Source organism: Balaenoptera borealis (assembly GCF_965194805.1).
Source record: "Balaenoptera borealis genome assembly, chromosome: 2".
NCBI classification, from domain to species: domain Eukaryota; kingdom Metazoa; phylum Chordata; class Mammalia; order Artiodactyla; family Balaenopteridae; genus Balaenoptera; species Balaenoptera borealis.
In genome coordinates, this window is record NC_138867.1 from 177,894,951 (window position 1) to 177,918,488 (window position 23,538).

At 51.6% G+C, this 23,538-nt stretch overlaps 2 protein-coding genes across 11 annotated transcripts in view; both read right to left on the reverse strand.

Moving 5' to 3' along the window:
* Positions 1-6,277, reverse strand: part of ILF3 (interleukin enhancer binding factor 3) — a 28,302-nt gene extending 22,025 nt beyond the window's left edge. For 3 of the 7 annotated variants that reach the window (XM_082380186.1, XM_082380183.1, XM_082380188.1), the window contains exon 1: positions 6,070-6,277. The gene's annotated coding sequence lies outside the window, so the exon portion shown is untranslated. Of the gene's footprint in view, positions 1-2,720; positions 2,871-6,069 lie in introns of all 7 variants that reach the window. The other 4 variants (XM_082380187.1, XM_082380185.1, XM_082380189.1 and 1 more) reach the window with 2 other exon arrangements.
* Positions 6,278-14,963: 8,686 nt separating this feature from the next.
* Positions 14,964-23,538, reverse strand: part of SLC44A2 (solute carrier family 44 member 2 (CTL2 blood group)) — a 28,301-nt gene continuing 19,726 nt past the window's right edge. For 2 of the 4 annotated variants that reach the window (XM_082380217.1, XM_082380216.1), the window contains exons 11-22: positions 21,810-21,941; positions 21,619-21,718; positions 21,442-21,534; positions 21,180-21,264; positions 20,307-20,569; positions 20,127-20,221; positions 19,448-19,551; positions 19,269-19,342; positions 19,110-19,180; positions 18,844-18,932; positions 17,097-17,181; positions 14,964-16,228 (exon numbers count right to left, since the gene is read on the reverse strand). In XM_082380217.1, the coding sequence (XP_082236343.1) occupies positions 16,122-16,228; positions 17,097-17,181; positions 18,844-18,932; positions 19,110-19,180; positions 19,269-19,342; positions 19,448-19,551; positions 20,127-20,221; positions 20,307-20,569; positions 21,180-21,264; positions 21,442-21,534; positions 21,619-21,718; positions 21,810-21,941 (1,298 nt within the window). In that variant the 3' untranslated portion in view covers positions 14,964-16,121. Of the gene's footprint in view, positions 16,636-17,096; positions 17,182-18,843; positions 18,933-19,109; positions 19,181-19,268; positions 19,343-19,447; positions 19,552-20,126; positions 20,222-20,306; positions 20,570-21,179; positions 21,265-21,441; positions 21,535-21,618; positions 21,719-21,809; positions 21,942-23,538 lie in introns of all 4 variants that reach the window. The other 2 variants (XM_082380215.1, XM_082380214.1) reach the window with 1 other exon arrangement.

Here is a 23,538-nt window from a genome sequence, read left to right on the forward strand (position 1 = left end):
TGCCCTTCAGGCAGCAAGGGGGGGAAGGGAAGCCAGCTTAGAAATCCTTGAGGGGGGAGGGGCAGGCAGAGGCAACCGTCCCCTGTGTTCCCATGGGAAAGCCTCAGATTTTTTTTTTTTTTTTTTTTTAAATTTATTTTATTTTATTTTTGGCTGTCTTGGGTCTTCGTTGCTGCACGAGGGCTTTCTCCAGTTGCAGAGAGCAGGGGTTCTTCGTTTCGGTGCACGGGCTTCTCACTGCGGTGAATTCTCTTTGTTGTGGAGCACAGGCTCTAGGCCCACGGGCTTCACTAGCTTGCGGCACGTGGGCTCAGTAATTGTGATGCACGGGCTTCACTGCTCCACAGCATGTGGGATCTTCCCGGACCAGGGATTGAACCCGAGTGCCCTGCATTGGCAAGCGGATTCTTAACCACTGAGCCACCAGGGAAATCCCCAGATTTTTTAAAAACTAGTTTCTAGTTAAGAAAAAAAACAAAAAAATGACGTCTCTCAAAGGATGTTAAATATTAACATACAAACTAAATTATTTTAGTGGGTAAGAGTTTCTTTTTCAAATGAAACTTTTTAATTTTGAGATATTGTAGCTTCTCATGCAGCTGTAAGAAATAACAGAGAGATCCCCCCTGTACTCTACCCAGTTTCCCCCAATAGCAACATCTTGCAAACTCTAGAACAATATCACAACCGCAATCAGATACAGACTGCTGCGGTCACAAGGATCCCTCCTGTTGCCCTTTATAGTCACATTCACCTTCCAACTGTCCCCCCTCCCCAATGCCTAACCCCTAGCAACCACTAATCCTTTTAAGGTTTCTGTAATTTTAGCATTCCAAGAATGTTATATTAATGGAATTGTAAACCATACAACTTTTCAGGATTGGCTTGTCTCTTTCAGCATAACTGCCTCAAGATTCATCCAAGTTGTGTGTGTATTGACAAGTTTGTTCTTTATTATTGCTAACTAGTATTCCATGATAAGGATGTACCATAGTTTAACCATTCACCCATTAAAGGACATCTGGGTGGGTTCTAGTTCTTGACTGTTATAAATAAATATTAAGAGCCACTATGAGCCATGGGGCCGGGCTTATCATTTCCATATTAGGGAAATTTAGACTGTTTTTTTTTGAATTATGAATACACAGTAAGAATTATTAACCTGCAAAAGCTCTGAATGTACCACTGAAAAGAAAAGCAAGCCTAACTTGCCACATTCATCCTTTACACACACACACCACACACTCAGATAAAAGAAAGAAATCAGTTCAAAGGCAAGCAGCACAAAAGCAAGTGGCCTAGCAGATTATCCCAGTTAAGACCTTATCCTTGAGCTTGAACCACAATCCTAATGGAAATCATATGAATGGCTGCTTCAAGGAAAATTACCATGAACCTCAAATTGCCAATAGCACCTCTTCTCATTAATCACCTAAGATTAAAAAAATAATCTGGAACAAATTTACAGACTCTAAAAAGGACACACATTCAACTTTGTAAATGATCCTTTGTGATCTTATATGGACAAGAAAATATCCCTTGGACAGTAAACTCATTTTATTGTTAAAACTAGAGCCACGTTTTCAACTTCTTCATTATGTGGACATTCAATGAGAAGAGAAAAAAATTAAATTTCAACTGGACATCATTTCACAAAACATCTGAAAACAGCTGATGTTAAAAGTCTGAATGAAGGACTTCCCTGGTCGTCCAGTGGCTAAGACTTTGCACTCCCAACACAGGGGGGCCCAGGTTCGATCCCTGGTCGGGGAACTAGATCCCAAATGCTGCAACTAAGACCCAATATAACCAAATAAATAAATATTAAAAAAAAAAGTCTGACTGAATTTCCAATTGCTATTTATAATAGTATCACCTAGAAAGTGATGTCTAGGAAAAATCCCACAGAGATTTAATAGAACATAACAATGGCAAAGAACAATTTCTTTTAGAAAGTCAGCACACTGACAAGCCTCCCCAACAAATATATGCCTACCCTGCTTTCATTATTATTTCTGTAACACTGTTAACACCACAGAGGCAGCACCGACTTACCCTAAATAACAAAGTAGGAGGGAAACTAGTGGCTTCAGACAAAATTGTCAAATGCTGCAGCAGAAGACTAAAGTCCGCCTCATCTCTTCAGGGCCGCAACCCCATTTCACTAACCAACAGTGTGTAGGCTCCCGTCAAACCACTATTTGACTCTAATTCCGAACCCTGCCACTGGAAAAAGAAATCAAATCTTTCTGGCCCAGGACTTTGCTAAAATCAAACATAATGTATAATAATATACAGAGGGACTTCCCTGGTGGTGCAGTGGTTAAGAATCCGCTTGCCAATGCAAGGGACACAGGTTCGAACCCTGGTCCGGGAAGATCCCACATGCTGCAGAGCAACTAAGCCCGTGCGCCACAACTACTGAGCCTGTGCTCTAGACCCCACGAGCCACAACTACTGAAGCCCACGCACGTAGAGCCTGTGCTCCGCCAACAAGAAAAGCCACTGAAATGAGAAGCCCGTGCACTGCAACGAAGAGTAGCCCCCGCCTGCTGCAAATAGAGAAAGCCCGCACGCAGCAACAAAGACCCAACACAGCCATAAATTAATTAATTAATTAAAATAATAATAACAATACCCAGAGCCTAAAAATCCTAACTCCTGAGAATATTCGATCGAAGCAACATGCAAATCAAATATCACCATTTTGTGGGCCATACCTGCTAATACTAGATGGTGACACCTTACTCATCTTTCAAGACTGCACAAGGTTAAGCAACTTAATGACAAAACGTAGCAGGAGAGCAAGTCCAAGTTTCCAGGGGAAAGGAATCATTCCTCTGAGGTGTAAAAGGTGAAATCAGGAGGAACTGGGGAGAAAGATGAGAAAGGTAAATAAGAGGGAGCCGCCTCAGCCCAAAGAAAACTTCTAAAGCCTTTTTCAAAAGTGAGCACACAGGGCTTCCCTCGTGGCGCAGTAGTTAAAAATCCGCCTGCCCATGCAGGGGACACGAGTTCGAGCCCTGGTCGGGGAAGATTCCCACATGCCGCGGAGCAACTAAACCCGTGCGCCACAACTACTGAGCCTGCGCTCTAGAGCCCATGCGCCACAACTACCGAAACTCGCACGCCTAGAGCCCGTGCTCCGCAACAAGAGAAGCCACTGCAATGAGAAGCCCGCACACTGCCACGAATAGTCCCTGCTCGCCGCGACTAAAAGAAAGCCCACATGCAGCAAGGACCCAATGCAAACAAAAATAAATAATTTTTAAAAAGTGAGCACATTTCCAACTCCCACATCCTGCTGAAGCCTACAAGTGCTGCCTATGTTTAACCAAAGAGAAGAGGCTTATAGACTTGTAAAAGGCTCTTTCCTCATCAGCAACTCCACCTGTCCCTACCTGGCAAACTTAACGAGGAGAACATGAGCACCATATTTGTGACATCAGAATATTAACAGCCAGTGGACTTCCCTGACGGCGCAGTGGTTAAGAATCCACCTGCTAATTCAGGGGACACGGGTTCGAGCCCTGGTCTGGGAAGATCCCACATGCTGCGGAGCAACTAAGCCCGTGCGCCACAACCACTGAGCCTGTGCGCTATGGCCCGCGAGCCACAGCTACTGAAGCCAGCGCACCTAGAGCCCGTGCTCCGCGATGAGAAGCTACAGCAATGAGAAGCCTGCGCGCCGCAACGAAGAGCAGCCCCCACTCGACGCAACTAGAAAAAGCCTGCGCGCAGCAACGAAGACCCAACGCAGCCAAAAATAAATAAATAAAAAAACCAAAGTGTTCTCCTTAAACTGAGGAAAAAAAAAAAAAGATATTAACAGCCAGGACTCCCCTGGTGGCACAGTGGTTAAGAATCCGCCTGCCAATGCAGGGGACATGGGTTCGAGCCCTGGTCTGGGAAGATCCCACATGCCGCGGAGCAACTAAGCCCGTGTGCCACAACTGCTGAGCCTGCGCTCTAGAGCCCGTGAGCCACAACTACTGAAGCCCATGCGCCTAGAGCGTGTGCTCAAGAAAAGCCACCACAATGAGAAGCCCACGCACCACAATGAAGAGTAGCCGCCGATCACCGCAACTAGAGGAAGCCCGCGCACTGCAATGAAGACCCAACGCAGACAAAAAAAATAAATAAAATTAAAAATACATAATATATATGTATATTAGCAGCCACTCCTGCCAATATTTTTTTGTTTGTTTGTTTTGACAAGAAAAAAATGTAAGAAAAATAAGAGACAACCTTAGATTCCTCACTCCCAGGAATATGGGCATCTCCTCGAGTACAATGGAAGGAGTTAAAGGAATTTTTACCTACAGGCACTGGACAAGTTCAATCAGGAAAAAATAAAGAAAAACTGCAAATGATTAGGCACCACTCCACTCCAGAAACAGGGAGATTCCCAGGCTGGCCCAAGCTTCAGCAGGGTAGGGAGACCCTGATAAATCAGTGCCCAGTGCTAGCAAGGCCAAGCCTGGCACTAACTGCCTGCCTCCAATCAATTCAGACAACGCTAGGGTCTGCACAGATTCTATTCACAAATCCCAGGGACCAGGAGCTGTCCACAAGGCCAAGAGACAGCTCAGGGGTAAAGACCCCAGGACTAGTGACAGGGATAGTAGCATCTGCCAGTGCCCTGGGGCCTTTCCCCCCCCCATTCCAGCTGTGAATGAGCCTCTGGTTCCCACATTTCATGCACAGTCTGAGCGGCTGCTGTAGCTACATCCCATGAGACCACACACAAAGCACAGTGGCAGCACTGTGAGCAATCCGTGGAGATTCCAGACCACAAATACCTGAGAAAAAGAGCCTAAAGTCGTAAATTTCAGTCCTCACTTCGGGTGACACCTTGTGTTTTCCCATGGACTCCAAATATGCCAACCAGACCACTCATTTTAAAGACATCACAGTCCTCAGCAATCATAAAAAGATTCAGAATCACTGAAATGTCTGAGTCTGGAAAAGGTTAACCAATGCTTCCTTGCTGATCGATCAGGTCCCCGAGGCAGAATCCCAAGCAACTTTCAAACAGTTTTGGAAATGTTGAGAAGAGATGGCTTACTCTCCCTAGGTTTAGACAGGGAACTGGGGGAGAGCACGCTGATCACTGTACACCCCAAATAATTCTCCCAGGCGGAGTATTACCCGGGACAGAACCTCAAGAGCAACCCCAAGAATCTGTCACTCAACTACTTGAGAAAATAAGGTAGAAAAGGGAAAGGGTTTCAAGCTCTCATTCTTGGGTCCCAATCTTGCAGGACACTCAAATATCGCACCAGATCACAGTTTTGGGGGAGAATGAATGCCAAGTCCTAAACAATCTGGAGAAAAATTCAACATCAATGAAACACCTGAATTAAAAAGAAAAAAAGCTTAAACCCTCCGCCAAATCTGGCTCCTGATCTGGGGGAGGCCTAGGTAGCCAGAGATTTGGGAACCCCATGAAGCCTCCTTTACAGTCCAAATAATGACGGGGTTCCAGGGAGGGGGTCTGCCTCTCTGCCCCACGTAAGGACAAAGGAGGCGACGTTTCCCGCCTCGGGAACCTGCGACCCTCCTGGAACTCGGGGCGGGACTGGGACAAAGAGGAGGACAGATGGAAAGGGGGGTCGCCCCCGCAGCGCGGGTCAGGATGCTCCCGGCCGGAGGGGGGTGTGTGCTGCCGGCACGTGCGCGCGTGCGCGCGTAGCGCCACAACAGACAAAGCCCGGCTCGGGGGAGGCGGCGGCCGGGGGCCCGGTGCGCGCGCACCCCCCGCGAGAGGCGCCGCCGCCGGCCGAGGGGCCGCGAGGGGGGGCGGATGCGCGCGCACCGGGCCCTCGCCGCCGCCATTTTGTTTCCTCGGCACAATGGGGGAGAGTAACGGCCGAGCGCGGGAGCAAGGCTGGCAAAGAAGGAATGAGCCAGGCGCCAGGGGGAGAGGACCGGGCGGAAACGGGGAGCGCGGGGCGCCTCAGGCCTTGTCACCGCCACTCTTCAGCCGAGCCCGCGCTGAGTGGGAGGACGGGCGGGGGGAGGGGGAGAGGCGGGAGCGGGCCCGGCCGCCGCCACATTGACTCTTACCTTGTCCGTGTCCCCTTCTCCGACCGCAGCCGCCGCCCTCCTGCCAGAGCCCGCCGGGGTCTCGCCCCAAAAGCCACGCGGTGCGCACCGGGCTGCTGAGTCCAACTGCAATGGCGAGAAGAGGAGGAGGAGCCGGAGCCGGGGCCGGGGGCGAGCAGGCGGACGCGCGCCGGGGAGGTGCGGGGCCACGTGACCGGTCTAAGCCCCGCCCCTTCGCCGCCGCGTTGCCGCTCGACGCAGGCCCAGCCGGAGAGGAAGGGAGGGACAAAGAGAGAGAAGGAGGCGGGCCCTAGTCACGTGACAGAACCGTAGGCGTTACGTGGCGTCGGAACGTTTCCCTCCCCTTTCCACGCCTCTACTTGATCATGTGACAGTGGCAAATTCAGCGTTCTCCTTGGTCACGTGACAAGGACCTTGGCGCCTTCCCGTTGTCGTATTGGTAGGCCTGCGTCATGTGACAACATCGCGGCTCTTTTTTTCAATGGCGGTTTTTGAGAGGCCATTACCACGTGAGGCAGGGCAAGCGGCTGAGTCTCTGCGGCTACTAGTTCACGCGCCTGCGCGGACGCCATCTTACACTCGTTGAAGTACGTTGGCGGAAACGGGTCTTAGAAGCTTGCGCGTGAGCGTACTCATAGTGGCTTGTTCTCTGTAGAGGAGGTTCGGCCTCCAATCGAGGGATTCCCGCGGAACTTCCTCCCCACTGTGCGCATCTCCTGCGAGAGGCAGAGCAGACTCGAGGTGCGTGTGCGAGGAACGGGCGGGCCGAGCTCTTCGCTGCTGCCCTGGGACTGGTGCCAGCGCGCGCCCGGGGTCTTTGGTGTTAAAACTTTATCCGGTAGCGCCCAGCCGGATTGCCGAGCTTCTGAAGGGCAGAACCGAGTTGGTCGCGATCTTCCAGTCGTCCATTCACAGATGGAGAAACTGACGCCCGATCCAGAAAAAGACCCAACTGGAGACTTAACGGTCTTTGGTGGGAGAGCTGGGGCTGCGACAGAGATGCTCGGCCAACCACTTCTCAGGGTTCATAAGTAAAGCTACCGGGGACCGAGCGCCTTTTGTTTACAAGCCTGGTGTCGTTGAATCCTCCCGAGCGCTTCGTGAGATCCCCGATGTACAACCTATGCATAAACTAAACCCCACTCACCTCCAGTGTCAGGATCAAGTTGGCGCTCGACAGGCGTCGTTGTTAGGCAGGTTGTCGTGTGCGAGTCTGTGATTCAGACACTGCCGAGATTTGGAGCAAGGAGTAGTTCAGAAGGTTTCCTTCCTAAAGAGGGCGAGAAGTCGTTCAAAACGTAAGGCCTAATAACGGATTTTCTTTGCAAAAACGTAGAGATGGTGCAGCTAATTTGTTAAGAATGCAAGATCCAGGGTCGCCCTAGGTTTGAGTCTCCCGGTGTGACCAAGAATAGTGCGCCTCCCTGAGCCTCCGTTTTGTTATCTACAAAATGGTGATGATTTCTTAAAAGCACCTGGCACAATTCTTTGCGCAGAACAAATGCCCCAAAATGATAGTTGTTATTAACAAGATAAGGTGTAAAAATGTGATTACAGAATGAGTGCATGCTGTACCTATCACTTTTCATTTTTGTTTACACTTAGATCTTGAACCAATAATCTATTCATATGATATAAATAAAATGTCAAATGTGCAAAACGATGTGAGAAAACAAAGTCAGTTTGTCTCCTCCAGACACCCTCCTTTTTGGCAACCATTGTAAAATTTTTTTTGTGTATCTCTCCAGAGATGTTTTAGTTCCAGAGATGCTTAATTATGTTTTTATTAGAGTTTTTCTCGTAAATAATAGACGCTCTGCATCTTGCTTTTTTTTCCCCGACTTGGAGATCTTTCTTTAAATAAAGCTTGAGATTGAAAAAAGTTTTGGTTAAATTAATGGGGCAGTATTCAGACAAAATTAGCTAAAATAAATTTAGATTGTTCAAGGTCACCATGACAATAAAGGTGATAACTTGGCTTTAACACTGAGTTAGAGATCAGCTATTCCTCTGCGTGACACTTGAGGGAAGAGGCTCAGAGGTGGGGCAAGTTGACTAAGCTAATAGCGCTACCAAGTGGCAGAACAAGGAAGGTTTCTAGTTTTCTGATAGGCAAGCCCATAGACCTTTCTTGGGAGGGACCCAAGGTTACGTTTGTTTTTTTTTCTGGCTGCGCCACGCAGCTTGCAGTATCTTAGTTCCCTGACCAGGGAGCGAAACTGGGCCCACATCAGTGAAAGCGCTGAGTCCTAACCACTGGACTGCCAGGGAATTCCCAAGGTTACATTTCTGAAGAACTGGCTTTTGAGGATCTCATTCCTCTAAGGTAGCCCTTACCAAATTCCTTTGATATATGGGCAGATAAGATCATGATTACAGGCCAAGGCTCCATGGAGGAGCCCAGGATGGACTTGAAGAGTTTTTGAACCTCAAAGGGTTGCTGGAGTGGCTGGCATGGAGTGAATGCTAAAGAAACAGTTGTGGTTGTGATTGTTACGTATTGGACTGGTGCCCCGTCCAACCAGATTCTTTCTGGTTCTGGACGTGGTCCATTAAAGTGCAGGTGAGGGGATGAGAAAACCAGAACTCCCTTAAGAGTGTATTCCCATGGACCCACCTGTACGCCATCGACCAGGAGCTGTTGGGTAAGAGGTTTTCAGCCCGACCTTCCTTGTCCATGTTCTCTCCATACAAGATGGAGACACAAGATGTCATCTGCCCTCTCGTCCCTACACCTCCACCCTGACCCAGTCTCCCACCGTTGCCTTTCCATTACTCCATGGTTAGCAAGCCCCTGTATGCATAACAATTCTCTCACCTCCTTGCCTTAGCTGACCCCTGCCCACTGTCGTCTGGCTTTACCTTCTCCTGTCTCCATTACACCCACTGCCTCATTAGCTGAAGAGTGAGGTCTGTCCCTCTCCTCTTGCAGGCCCTTGATCTAAACAGGTTCTGCCATCCTCTGGGACTTTAGTGTCTTCATGAACATCCTCTCCATTCCTTGCCTTCCTCAACTTCAGAGATTTCTCCTACTTCAGCCCCCCAACCCCAAAGTCCCCTGATCACACCCAAGAACTCCGCTTGAAAGTTTTTTGAACCACACCTGCTGCTTTCCCACCCTCTCAGTAGAGTGAACATAGGTTGACCGCCGTGCTTTGGGGAACCACCCCGCTCCTTTGCTCAGTCTGTAGTTCAGTTGTTGGGTCCCCACTGCTGGACTCTGAAACTAGCCCCATGGCCTGGCTACAATGATTGGCTTAGCAGTAACTGACCAAAGTCGGGCTAGTCAGAGCCAGTGAGCACCAGCCTTGGGATTTGGGGGTAAAAGAAGCCTTTATTTCTCTGATCTTGAAGCCAAGAAAGTACAAGGTGTGGTTGGGGGACAGGGAGTGTTTGACAGAGAATGAAACTGACCTGGAAGAAAGCCGAGCCAAAAGATGGGGCAAGAAAACATTATGGTGTTTCCTCCAAAACTTAAACATAGAATTAACATGTCATCCAGCAATTCCACTTTTTATCTTTTTTTTTTTTTTGGCCGTGCCACAAGGTATGTGAGATCTTAGTTCCCTGACCGGGGATCAAACTTGCACCCCTGCCATTGGAAGCATGGAATCTTAACCACTGGACTGCCAGGGAAGTCCTGGCAATTCCACTTCTGAGTATATACCCAAAAGAAATGAAAGCAGGGACTTGACATACTTGTACACCCATGTTTGTAGCAGCATTAATAGGCAAAAGGTAGAAGCAACTCAAATGTCCATGGATGGATGAATGGATGGATAAACAAAATGTGGTCCATCCATACAGTGGAATATTATTCAGCCTTAAAAGGAAAGGAAATTCTGACATGCTACAACAGGGATGAACCTTGAGGACATTTCGTTAAGTGAAGTAAACCAGTCACAAAAGGACAAATACTGCATGAGTCCACTCATTTGAGTCCCTAGAGGAGTCAAGTCCATAGACACAGAGTAGGATGGCGGGTGCCAGGGCGGGGGGAGGGGAATGGGGAGTTAGTGTCTGATGAGGACAGAGTTTCAGTTTGAGAAGATGAAAAAGTTCTGGAGATGCCTGGTGGTTGCCCAACAATGTGAATGTGCCTAATGCCACTGAACTGCACACTTTAAAATGGTTATGGTGGTAAATTTAACGTGTATTTTACGACAGTGTTTTGTTTTTTTGGCTGTGTTGGGTCTTCGTTGCTGCGTGTCGGCTTTCTCTAGTTGTAGTGAGCAGGGGCTACTCTTCATTGCGATCCGCGGGCTTCTCATTGTGGTGGCTTCTCTTGTTGCAGAGCACAGGCTCTAGGTGCGCGGGCTCAGTAGTTGTGGCACACGGGCTTAGTTGCTCCGTGGCGTGTGGGATCTTCCCGGACCACGGATCGATCCCATGTCCCCTGCATTGGCAGGCGGATTCTTAACCACTGCACCACCAGGGAAGTTCCAACACAGTTCTTCTTCAGTCCCTTATATCTACTACATGAAGTGCATGGTTGAGTGCACTCAAAATGGCTAGTACATGGGTCACCCACCACTGTGCCCAAATCAGGCCAACCTCACAGATAAGTAATATAATATTTACCCAATCCTAAGTGTAGAGCTTGGTAAATTTTTACATAGCATACATCTGTGTAACTACCACCCCAGTCAAGACAAGGAACATTGTCACCACCCCAGGAAGTTACCTCCTGCCCTTCCCAGCCAATTGCCAGGCCTTTTCTTACATCACCAGGGTGAACATTACCTGTTCTAGAATGTTACAGAATTGGAAGACATCTTTGTGTCTGTCCCTTGCCTGGGCCACTTTTGAGTTTTCTGCCAGCTTGTAACTGGCCCGCACATCTGTACCTCCTTTCTAAAAGGGCAGCGGTCCTCTCCCCCTGGCCTGGCCTCATCCTGGCTCATTCTAGATCCATACCTCTCAGAGAGGTAAACTGCAGCAGTGAATGCCGGCCACCAGAGCTAGTAACTTACAGACTGTCTCTGGAGGCAGAGGAGCTGGCCTTAGAGGCCGTGCAGCTGGGAGCAGCTGCTGGGACCCAGTGAGAAAACCATCCCACGGGCCTGTCCTCATGGAGCTGACCTAGAAAGGGAGGAAGGCAATAAACAATGAGCGAAGTATGTAAGATGTCCATAGTGGCAAGTGCAGTGGCGAAAGTAAAGCTGGGGGGTGCAGGGCCAGGGTGGGTGCGATTTTAAGTCAGATGGTGTGCAGAAAAGCCCTTACAGGGAGCCAGAGGACCTAGGCCAAGCGGATTGCTGGGTAGAGAGTCTTCCAGGCAGAGGGAACGGCCAGTGCAAAGTCCCAGAGGTTGTCTGTGCTTGTGGAAGGAGCAGCGAGGAGGAGGCCCGAGGGGCTGGAACGGGGCCAGAGAGGGAGGAGGGGAAGAAGCGCCATCCAGGAAAGGGCGAAGAGGTCCTATAGGGCCCCCTGGACCCACATGGAGACAGTGGCTTTCACTCTGGGTGCCTTGAACTCCATAGGAGGGTTTTGTTTTTGTTTGGTTTGGTTTTTTTTATTGGAGTATAGTTGATTTACAATGTTGTGTCAGTTTCAGGTGTACAGCAAAGTGAATCACACATATACATATATCCACTCTTTCTTCTTTTTTTTTTTTTTTTTTTTAGATTCTTTTCCCATATAGGCCATTACAGAGTATTGAGTAGAGTTCCCTGTGCTATACAGCAGGTTCTTATTAGCTACGTAGGAGGGTCTTGAGCAGCGGAGAGATAGGATCCATCCTGCATCTCTCCCTTGCCCATACCCTCAAGTCCCTGCTCCTCTCCATTAGCCCCAACTAAATCTAGCTTTCCACCTGCACCTCATACCCCGGTGAGTTTGGGGGGAAAAAAGAAACTCCCACAACCCTCATAACATTCCTTGTTCACATGGTGCTCTCCCGCACGCAAAGATGATTTCTCACACCTTCATTCTTCTCACAGCTTCTGCCATCTCCCCACGCTCCGCTCTCAGCTGATGACCTTCCTGCTTATTTCAAGAGCAAACAGTTGCTCCCATGCATATTCTTTCACCACTAAAGCCATGAGCACTTGTGCCCACATCCCTGCCTTCCCCCAGCTCTGGATGTCCCTCTCTGGCTCTCCTCAAGTCCACTTTTTCTCCTCCTCTCCCCAGGGCTCAGACTGGCCTCTGTCTAGGGCAGGTAGTCTCAGCCAGCCCTGGGAACTTGAAAGACCATCCAAAACACTGAGCACTCCTGATGGCATGCCTCCAGCCTGAAATTCTCCTCTGTGGTCCAGATCCACCCATGCGAACATCTATGTGACAGCTTCCCTTGGAGGTGTTGTGTTCAGTGGGTCCAAAATCAACCTACCTGGGACTTCCCTGGCGGTCCAGTGGTTAAGACTCTGCGCTTCCAATGCAGGGGGTGTGGGTTTGATCCCTGGTTGAGGAACTAAGACCTCACATGCTGCGTGGTGCAGTTAAAAAAAACAAAAACAAAACAAAAAACCCAACCTACCTACCCAGATCCCTTCGGGTCCACTTTATCATTTCTCTGCACCCTTGCCAGGGCTTTGTGTGGTTTTGCACCACCGCCTGTACCTGCAACTCTCCTTCAGAGAACAACCCCTGGGCTCTGGACCACGTTGCCAATGCACCTTTGCTAGCACACTCAGAGAAATCAGAAGTGCCTGGCAGCTTACCTTCCCCTGGGGCCACCTTTAATCAATGACTTACCAGTGCAGGCTGTAACTCAACCTCCAGAGCTCCCTGGCAATCAGGCGACATGTGCCCTCTGCAGGACTCTGCCTGGGCTTGCCTCCACTCAGTGCTGTGCTTCCTCCTGCTTCTTTGGCTCTTTTCTTTTTTTCTTAAATATTTATTTATTTATCTGGCTGCGCCAGGTCTTAGTTGAGGCACGCGGGATATTTGTTGCTGCGTGCCAGATCTTTTAGTTGCGGCATGCAGGCTCTATCTAGTTCCCTAACCAGGGGATCGAACCCAGGCCCGCTGCATTGGGAGCGCGGAGTCTTAACCACTGGACCACCAGGGAAGTCCCAGCTCCTTTCTTTCACATTCCACGTGTAATCAATCAGGTCAGCTCCTCTTCAGATTATATCCAAAATCTGCACACTTTTTATCACCAAGACACATCAGAACGTGTGCTGGGACTAGAGCAGTAGCCTCCTCTTTGGTCTCCCTGCTTCTACTTTTGCTAACACTGGGCACTTTGCAGGTCAGGCACTGTGCTAAACCCTTTACATTCATTCAGCTGTTTCATGCCTCTATACTGAGTGCCTGCTCTGTCCCAGGCACTCCACCCAGCCCTGGGATAAAGCCTCAATACTAAAGAATAGGCAAGATCTGACATTCTGGGTGGGGAGGCTGACAATTAGCAAGTGAAAATACAAAGAAGTAATTGCAGACTGTGACAAGTGCCATGAGGAAAAGAAACAGGGTGATGTGGTCATCACTAAGAGAGGCCAACTTTTTTTTTTTAATTAATTTATTTTTGGCTGCGCTGGTCTTCATTGCTGCATGCGGGCTTTCTCTAGTTGCAGAGAGCAGGGACTACTCTTCACTGCGGTGCGCGGGCTTCTCATTGCGGTGGCTTCTCTTGTCGCGGAGCATGGGCTCTAGGCGCGCGTTTCTGTAGTTGTGGCTTGCGGGCTCTAGAGCGCAGGCTCAGTAGGTGTGGCGCACGGGCTTAGTTGCTCCACGGTATGTGGGATCCTGCCAGACCAGGGCTCGAACCCGTGCCCCCTGCATTGGCAGGTGGATTCTTAACCTTCTTAACTACTGCGCCACCAGGGAAGTCCCAAGGCCAACTTTTGATGAGCAGGGAAGGCTTCCTGGAGGTAACCGCTGAGCTGAAAGCAGGAGGGTGAGGAGCTAGCTGTAGAAAGAGCCAGGTGGAGAGCATTTCAGGCACAAGCCCTGGGGCCAGGGTGTCTGGATGAGTCAGCAAGAGGGTGTTAATGGGGCGGATGGGGCAGGGCCTTGTGGGCTGCCATGAAGACTTTGGCTTTCACTCAGTAAAAGGGAGCAATGGAGGGTTCTTGAGCAGAGGAGGGGTGTGAACTCACTCGGGTGTTAGCAGGCGCCCTTCCACACCCGTGGGGGAAACAGTGAAGGAGTGGGGATGGATGAGTTGATAATGAAGGCTGGGAGCTGAAAATATGGGGAGAAGTGAGGTTTAGGAGCTGTTTTGGAGGCGGGGTTAACAGGAGCTGGGGGGTAACAAAGGAACAAACCTACAAGATCGAAATGAACAAGGAAACCCAAAGAACATCTGTACAGGATAGCAGGTGAGAGCTTTGGAGACCTGACCTTCTCAGCCCCTTTCCTGCTGGGGTCACCTTCAGACACGTCGCCCAACTTACCTGCCTTAATTAATGAATGGCGACAGTACATAAGCAAATGAGAAGTACTCCAAAAATGGTAGTTATTTAAGAAAAATTCCGGAGGCAGGAATGTAGGAGGGAGAAAGGCAGTTAACATGGTGGAGCAGTTGGCCCAGAGGTGACAGTAAGCGAGCTGGCACCAAGGGGGCAGTAGCGAGCTTCCAGGTTAGCAGGGTCGGGCAGCTTGGCAGGTCTGAAGCCCTTTAGACTAGATTATGGTGCACAGGTGCCCGGCCAGGGACAAAGCAGGCCTGGGGGCACCTGTCCAGGCTGTGTGCTGAGGAGGTAGGCAGGTCACTGCCACCTTCTGGAGTCTGAGGATCAGAGCCTAATAAGGGGTATTTGTTCAGGAGAAACCTGAGCCGCCTGCATGGTGGAATTCAGGCGGAGGCCAGCAGACAGAGGCTTCCTGCCCTCCCTCCTTCTCCCTGGGGAGAGTAGCCCCAGATCAGAGGATCCCAGGGTGGTTGAAGCTGGGGTTCCCCCTACCAGCCTCCCACTCCCCCCCACAAACACTCCAGGCTCGGGCTCTGTACAATAGGCACTTTATTAGTGGTTGGAATGCAGTTACAAGTAGGGGTGTACGGACAGAATGGGGGAGGGGGCGGCAGGCACTGGAGACAGAAACCCCAGGCTGGGATTTCTCCAGATCCCGGATTGGATGGGGGGGGGGGGGGCGCCCTTGGGATATGGCGAAGGGGGAACCAGCACACCCGTTCCCACCCCCCAGTTCAACAAATTTGGCAAAAGGATCCTCAAGGCAAGGTGACTGGGTGGGGGGGGGGTCCCCCCATTTGCCCAGAGCATCTGCCCATCTCCCCACTTCCTCTGAAATCATCCCTTGGGTGGATTCAGTTTCTTTTCTCTCTTACAAAGAGAGCTGTGTCAATAACTGGCAGAGAAGGGCGGCTGGGGGCGGTGGGATTCGGCCCAACCTGCCAGCCAGCCGGTTTCCATTAAGCTGCTATTAGCGACCTCCTCCCCCCTGTTCCACACCAGCTTGATCCCAGCCTCCCTCCCCGGACAGCCTGCCTTCCGTGCCAGGAGACACCCCTACCTGGCACACACACCCCCAACCCCAGCCATACCCGAGGAGGGGACATCGGAAAGCATTCCTCAGTGGCCCCATCTCAGCCATGATGACAGACAGAAAAAAAGCTAACAGACCCTTTAACGCATGTCCAGGTTAAAAAAATAATAATAAATGCCTGCCGCAGCCGGTAGCCAGTTGTTCAGCCCCGGAAAAGGGTCCTGGCATCCTGGCTGGAGCAGATGCAAGTGAAAGGTGGCTTTCCTGTGGCCACCGCTGCTGCAGACACAAACGCTGTCCTGTCATGAGAGGGGGACAGGAAGCGGAGGGCAGCCCGCAGAGGGCCCTTGCATGTCAAACATCAAGAAGCCTCGCTGGGCTTCTCATCCGGGCCAGTGGGGGCTGGAGAGACTCATTGCACAGTCTTGGGGAGTGGGGGGCGGCCGTGAAAACGCGGACTGGCCCTTGGCATAGGGAGGAGATCCCACAAATCCTCCAGGCTCCCAGAAACTGGTGGTAACTGGATGATGGGGAGGGGCAGGAAGGGGGCGGCAGTGATAGGACTTCAGGTCAGCCCGATGGGCTGGGGGTTCTGACCCAGCTGCCGGGCACCCATTGTGAGACTTCCCGGGATGGGGGGTAGGAGGGCGGGGCCTTTAGGACTCCACTGGCTTCTTGTTGGTCTTGTTCAAAAGCTTCTTGAGGGTGAGAGACATGAAGTAAGGCCTCTCTGCGGTGCCATCGTTCCTCTCCAGGTCCTCCACTGCGGAGAGAGAGGCCCCAGAGCAGGTGGCATGAGGGGAGCCCACGGCAGGGGCCTCAGGGGACAGGGTTGGCGGACAGGGGCCACAGAGAAGCCTCAGAGGGTTAGGAAGCAAGACATGCTGGGACTGGAGGGGGCGGACTGGAGCAGGCTGGGAACTCAACACACACACACACCCCCACACACACGCTCCCCACTCCCAGGCCAGGAAGCCCCGCGTGCACCCCCATCTACAGGGAGGAAACAAGGAGGCCTGCGTGGCCTCCAAGCCAGCCTCCCTCTCTACTCCTCGACTTCGCCCCGCTTCCCCTCCTCCTCCGCACTCCCCTTCAACAGGATGTCTCTCAGCTCGGGCGACATGAAGTAGGGTCGCTCCTGAGAGCCGTCATTCCTTTCCAGGTCCTCACCTGGGCTCCCCCCAGGAACCAGCAGGGGGGAAATGGGGGTGGTCAGGAAGGGAAGGAAAGAGGGAGGCAGGGAAGAACAGGGAAGCCAGCAGGCATGGAGGAGAGGAAGAGAAAAGAGAAAACAAAACAGAAAAACACAGACAGATGGAGAGACCAGAGTTAGTGGCAGCCACCGATCCCGCCCGCCCCGCAACAAAGCCGGAAACTCCGAAGCTGAGGGCCCAGGGGCACAGAGTGTTCCAGTTGCAGCCTAGACCAGGGGACAACAGGATGGAGAAGCTCTGAGTGCAGGGGGAAGCTGAGAGGGGGCGCGCCGGGGCCCTAGGATGAGGGAGAGCCAGGCCCTAGGGGAGGCTGCGGGCACTGGGTTGGCATGTGTACCCCCATCGGAGGGAGATGTTCTGCCCAGAGGGGAAAAGGGAGTCAGGGCCCGGGAAGGGTGGGGATGAGGGGTTACTCACAGAAACAGAGGAACAATGTGTCCACACACATGCCGTAGACACTGAAGAAGCCGTGGGCAATCAGGTAGGAGCCGATGATCACCGTCTAGGCAAGGAGAGACAAGCTGTTTCCACCCCAGCTTCTGCCCAGGGCAACCCCCCACTCACCACCATGTCCCTCCCCAGCTGGGGTTATGGCATTTCCCCGCTGATAAGCCCTTCCTCTGGACCTCCCTGGTGGCGCAGTGGTTAAGAATCTGCGTGCCAATGCAGGGGACACGGGTTCGATCCCTGGTCCAGGAAGATCTCACATGCCTTGGAGCAACTGAGCCTGCGTGCCACAACTACTGAGCCCGTGCACCACAACTACTGAGCCCGCGTGCCACAACTACTGAAGCCTGCGCACCCTAGAGCCCGTGCTCCGCAACAAGAGAAGCCACTGCAATGAGAAGCCCGCGCACCACAACGAAGAGTAGCCCCCACTCGCCGCAACTAGAGAAAGCCCGCACGCAGCAAAAAAGACCCAGTGCAGCCAAAAAAAAAAGAAAAAAAAAAAAGCCCCTCCTCTTAGTCGTTCCTCTGGCTGCAATTTTATGCATCTTCAGGGCAAGACAGGTTTAATGCTCACAACCCTACTAGACTGTGTCTATCCCGTTTATAACTCTATCCTCAGTTGGGACTTCCCTGGTAGTCCAGCGGTTAAAACTGTGCACTTCCACTGCAGGGGATGCGGGTTCGATCCCTGGTCACGGAACTAAGATCCCATATGCCGTGAGGTGCGGCCAAAAAAATAAATAATTTTAAAAATCTTGGTTAATTTAAAAATAACTATATCCCCAGCAATCTGGAAATTCACGGGGCCTTGGTAGGTACCTGATAAGCATTTATTGACTGAAGTGAGCAGACTTCAGAGAGATTACATAACTTGCCCAGAGTCACTCAGAACTAGCAAATAAAGAACTAAGATAAAAATCGAGGTCACATATACGCACTAATGTGTATAAAATAGATAACTAATAAGAACCTGCTGTATAAAAAATAAATAAAATAAAATTCAAAAAAAAAAAAAATCGAGGTCACTGGGCGCCAAGGCCTGCACTCAGATACTGGACTGCTCTTAGGGTGATGACCTAACCCCTCCACGGCCCCGTCTCCTCCCTGCCCTTATCTCCATCTCCTCGCCACTTCACTCCCTCCACACCAGCCACACTGATTTGCTCACTGTTTCTGGCATAGTCCTGCCTCAGGGCTTCCGTACTTGTTCCCTCTGCCTGGATGTTGCCTGCATCTCCTTCAGATCTTAGGTGTGACGTCATTTCCACGGGGAAGCCCCCTGGACTCCCACACCTGCCCACATCCTCCACCACAAGCTCTAACAATTGGCTCCCTGTAATTCTGCCCTGTGGCACGTACAGGTTTGCAAGCATGCATCCAATGCGGATCATCATTGGTTAATGTCGATTTACTCCTCAACTGTAAGGCCCTTTTCTTTTTTCTGGCTGCGCGGCATGTGGGATCTTAGTTCCCCGACCAGGGATCGAACCCGTGCCCCCAGCAGTGGAAAAGCAGAGTCCTAACTGCTAGACCGCCAGGGAAGTCCCAAACTGTAAGGCCTTTAAAGGTCATGCCTGGAACGTGGTCGGTACTTAATGTTTGTGTCCCGAATTAACAACTCCCTACCTCTGACCCCCATCCACATCTGTCTAGTCAAAGGAGGCTAGTCCCAACATCTTCTCCCCAACCCCTGTCTGTCCCCAAAAGTTCATACCAGTATAGGGACCCAGTAATAATTGAGGGGTGGTGCTGTGTCCTGCACGATCCTGATTCGGTGGGTGAAGAAGAAGAAAGCCAGGATCCCTGGAGAGGGGGAAAAAACCGGGCTGGTTGAGGGTTCTGGGTAAAGGAAATAGCCCCCCTCAAGAAGACCCCAGAGAAGAAGACAGTTATCAGAGAAGACGTGGGGGCCCGACAGCAGCTCACAAGTGGCCCCCAACAGGCTCCCGCAGCTGAACAGGCTCAGTGAGCAGCACTCACCCACACTACCCACGATCAGAAGTTTGCCCAACAGGAAGAGGAAGTCGGTAACTTTGTCCAGGACAGCCACCCTGCAGGGGACAGTAGTAAACAGGCGTGAATGCTGGCTCAGGCCCTGGGGGAGGAGGGAGGTGGCCAGAGGACGGTGTTTTCCCTGACCTGATGATGTTTCTCATGAGCAGGAAGAAGGCGTTTCTGGCTGAGGTGCAGAAGTTGGTGCCGTAGATGGCAATCTGGAGGGAGGTGGGAGGGATGGATCAGGCCCAGTGGGTGGGGAATGAGGGCTCCTCCACCCAGCAGGAGCTGGTGGGTTACTGCTTGGTCCCAGGGTTACTCACCATGATGTAGGCATTCCTGTTGAGGAATCTGATGAATTTCTCCAGGCACCAGAAGCAACATTTGAGACAGGTCATGAGGAACTTTGCAAACTTGTTCTCTGCAGCTGGTAGATGAGGGAGAGATGCAGAGGTGAGAGGAGACCCCACTCGGCCTGGTAGGAGCCCCCTACCTCCTTGTTACACACACTTGCCATAGTCCAGGACCCTTAGAGCCCACCTTCTCAAAGAGATGGGGAGAGGAGACTTGATCCAGGACCTCAGGCCCAACCCATAAAACGGGCGTTCAGCCCAGCCTCCAAGACAAGAAGCAGTGACAACCCACACTGCTATCCTGGCCCCGCCTCCAGGGCAGAAGCCCATCCTTGATGCCTCCTTGGCTCCACCCCGAAGTACAACCAATCCCAGCCCAACCCTCTCGTCAGGAACCAATGGTGGCCCAGGCCTCTCGTTCCCGCCCCCTCAGCAGTAAGAACACCCAGTGGGCTCTTTCAGCCACCCCCTCCATCACAGGAACCAATCACTCAAGACCCTCAGCCCCACCCTTTCCCCACCATAGGCAGAAACCAATCTCTGTCCCACCACCTTAGCCCCACCCCCCCACAGGAACCAATCCTAACCTGCCCCTTAGCCCCCCCCCCCCCAACCTCGGGAGTTAATGCCAACCCTCTGTGGGCCATACCTTTCAGGCGCTGATCCAAGTACTCGAGTATCACTCGGATGATCTGCACGATGGCCAGAATGAGGGAGCCGAAGGCCAGAGAGCCTGTGTGATACCTTTGGGCCGAGGGAGTGGTCAGTGGTCCAGCCAGGCCTCTTCCACTCCATCTCACCCCTACCCCCAGCCCACCGGGGGCCCCACCTGAGCGCCCGGCCGAAGGCAGAGAAGAGCGGGAAGGCAGGCAGGTCATCCGGCTTGTTCAGGGCCCAGTAGTAGGAGGCGAAGGCCCCAGCTAGCGTGACCTGGCCCAGCGCCAGCACGAAGTTGGCCAGCCAGAAGAACATGAAGGCATTGAAGATCTGCAGGCCCAGCAGGGCCCGGTGGTAAGTCGACTCACCACCGTAGAAGGCGAACTGGCAGTGGGCTCCAGGGCACAGGCGGGATTCATTGGAGGAGGGGAAGGTCTGTGGGAGGGACGCAGAACCTGGTCACATCATAGGGGCTAGGGGTTCAGAGTGGGCTCTGGGCATCAGGTCAGACCTGTCAGGTAGACCACGAGATGGGACAGGAGTCACGGGGAACAGAGTTAAGTCAAGGAATTGGGGGTTTAGGATAGGGGTTTTCAAAAGGGCTTCTAGAAACAAGATTAGGGATCATCATCCCAATGGGTGTCAGAGAGGCGGGATAAGCTCTCTTGGGGATCAATGGAGTGGCCATGTGGACAGATCACAAGTGGCAGAGATCAGTATGAGGACCACAGAAGGCAGGTTAGGGGCTTGTGAAAGGCAAGGACGGGGCTCTAAAGGAAGGACTGACCGTCACTGGGTTAAGAGAGGGGTGTCGGGGCAGGAAATGAAGTCAAGGTGGAGGGGGAGGTGGGTAGATCAGCACTTAGGGGGTGGGGGGAGTAGGTGCCAGGCTGGATCTCTTCCTCTCCATGCCACCCACATCTGGCACAGGACATACAGCAGGCACCACATGTTTGCTGAATGGTCCCCAAGTGGGGATGAGAGGCCTTCAGATCGACTGTGGGCTGCTAGAGAAATAGCCACCCCCCAACTTCCGGACACCCACCTCAGGGTTGCAGGTTTTTCCAGCAACTGAGCAAGCGGTGTCATTGAAGATCTTATAGACAGCTTCGTTGGAAGTGGACAGAAAGCTAGAGGCTCATTAAGGAACCCAACGTCTGGGATTAGGGACCCACAGGGGCATGTGGAAAAGAATCCATTCCCACACCAGGTTCAGGCTTTGCCCCCAAGATGTAGGTCACCTCCAGGCAAGTGTGGCACTTAGCCCCCAGCCCCGGGGTCGGAGATCAGGGTCTGATGGTGGATACATAGCAGTGCTAGCCCAGTAGGCGATGCAAAGGCACAGCAGGAAGAAGGTGACCAGTGGGTACAGCAAGGAGCACATCACGTATCCCACAGCCCTGGGAGGAGTAGAAACACAGACATCAAGGCCCGAGCAGCCCTGGGACCACCCCAGCCTGACCCCCTGGCACCCCGGCACCCACCTGCTGGCTTCTTTAATGAGTGCAATGGCGATGAGAATTCTCTTCCGCAGAAAGATGAGCAGTAAGATGATAATAACCTCGAGGACGCTCAGAATGATCACTGCGGGGGGGACAGAGAGTGATCAAGTCCGCCACCTGCCTGGGCTCCCCACTCCCACCCAGGCCTCACTGAATGGGGAGCTGGGACTCACTGAAGGCCATCCAGGTCTGCCGCAAGTGCAGGTACACGCGGAGGTCCGTATGGAAGCCAAGGTCCACCAGGGAGATGTCAGAGCCGGCCTCGCCACGCAGTCGAGCGTACTCCATGTAGCAATGAAATATTCCTGCGTGGGGAACCACCGTGCTACAACTGACCTCAGCCCTCCGACGGCTCCCCCAACATTACAAAGCATGTACAACCACACCCATTTAACAGAAACAAAAACCAAGGCTGAGAGGGGCTGCCATCGCTTGCTGCTGCCTCAGGGCCTTTACTTGCTGTTCCTGCTGCCTGGTTCAGTCTCTCCCCAACTGGATCCTCACATCTTCTCGTCCCTGCTCAAATGTCACCTTCTCATGAGGCCTTCTGGGATCTCTTCCCCCATTTAGAATCATACCCTCTTACATTGCAATTTCTTATCCCCCTTCACAGCTTTGACATCCCAGAGGTTTTCTGGTTTGTTTCTTGCCCATCTTGCCCATACCCTCTGGAATATAAGGTCCACAAAAGTAAGGATCTGTCCTGTTTTATTCACTGCTGTAAGCCCAGGACCTAGAAGACTGCCCAGAACATAGTAGTCATTCAGTACATGACGGATGAATGAATGAGTGAATAGATGCCAGGATGCTGTGTGGCCTGACGCTTTCCTGACCCCTCTGCCATCCTGTAACAATGATTCATGGGTGGGGAGGCAGGACACGGGTGCTAACATCCAGTGGGGTAGCATTAGGGATTTTCACCATTCCCCTTAGCTCTGGTAGAAGAAAGTTATAGAGTACAGATAAAGTACAAAAAGCTAGTCACCAAAACTGCCAGCACCCAGCTAGAAACCACTATTAATGAATATTTTGGGAATTCCCTGGCAGTCCACTGGTTAGGATTCCACACTTCCACTGCAGGAGGCATGGGTTCCATCCCTGGTCAGGGAACTAAGATCCCGCGTGCTGCGCGGCATGGCCAAAATAAAAAAAAAAAATTTTTTTTAAATGAATATTTTAACATCTGTGTCTCCAGTGTAGGTTGCACATCCAGCATCTTTCCTCCTGGAAAGTTTAAATGAATAAACAGAACATGAAGCACTGGCTTCCGAGCACTGCCTCTGAGTTCCACAGGCCTCAGGCCCTCCCGCATCTCATCCGCAGACTGTCTTCTTCTCGTTAAACCTCCTAACTGATAAATACTAATTATCCCCAATTTATAGAGAAGGAAATTGAGGCATGGGGAGGTTGAGTCACTTGCCCAAGGTCACAGAGCAAGGAGTTGGCAGAGCCAGCATTTGAACCCTGGGCTTTCTGGTGCCAGAGCATGTGGCCTTAACCACTGTGCAAAATGGTATACTTTAGAATGAATTTGCTGTTGATGAAATACAGATCCAGTCCTGCTTGGGAAGATTATGATTTAATGGTTGTTTCCAAGTATCTGCTCTCATAAACAATGTTGAGATGAATATCTTCACAAATATTCCAGATAAAAGATGGAGGATGTCTGATGGCTCAGGAGAAGTTTTGTTTTTTTTTTTCGGCTGTGCCACAGGGCTTGGAGGATCTTTGTTCTCCAACCAGGGATCAAACCCAGGCCCCATCAGTGGAAGCGCCAAGTCCTAACCACTGGACCACCAGGGACTTTCCTCAAGAGAAGATTCTTGATGGGCCAATGACAGCTCAAAGGGCATAGGCATTTTGCAGACTGTGGGGAGGGGAGGACACAGGGAGGGAGAGACG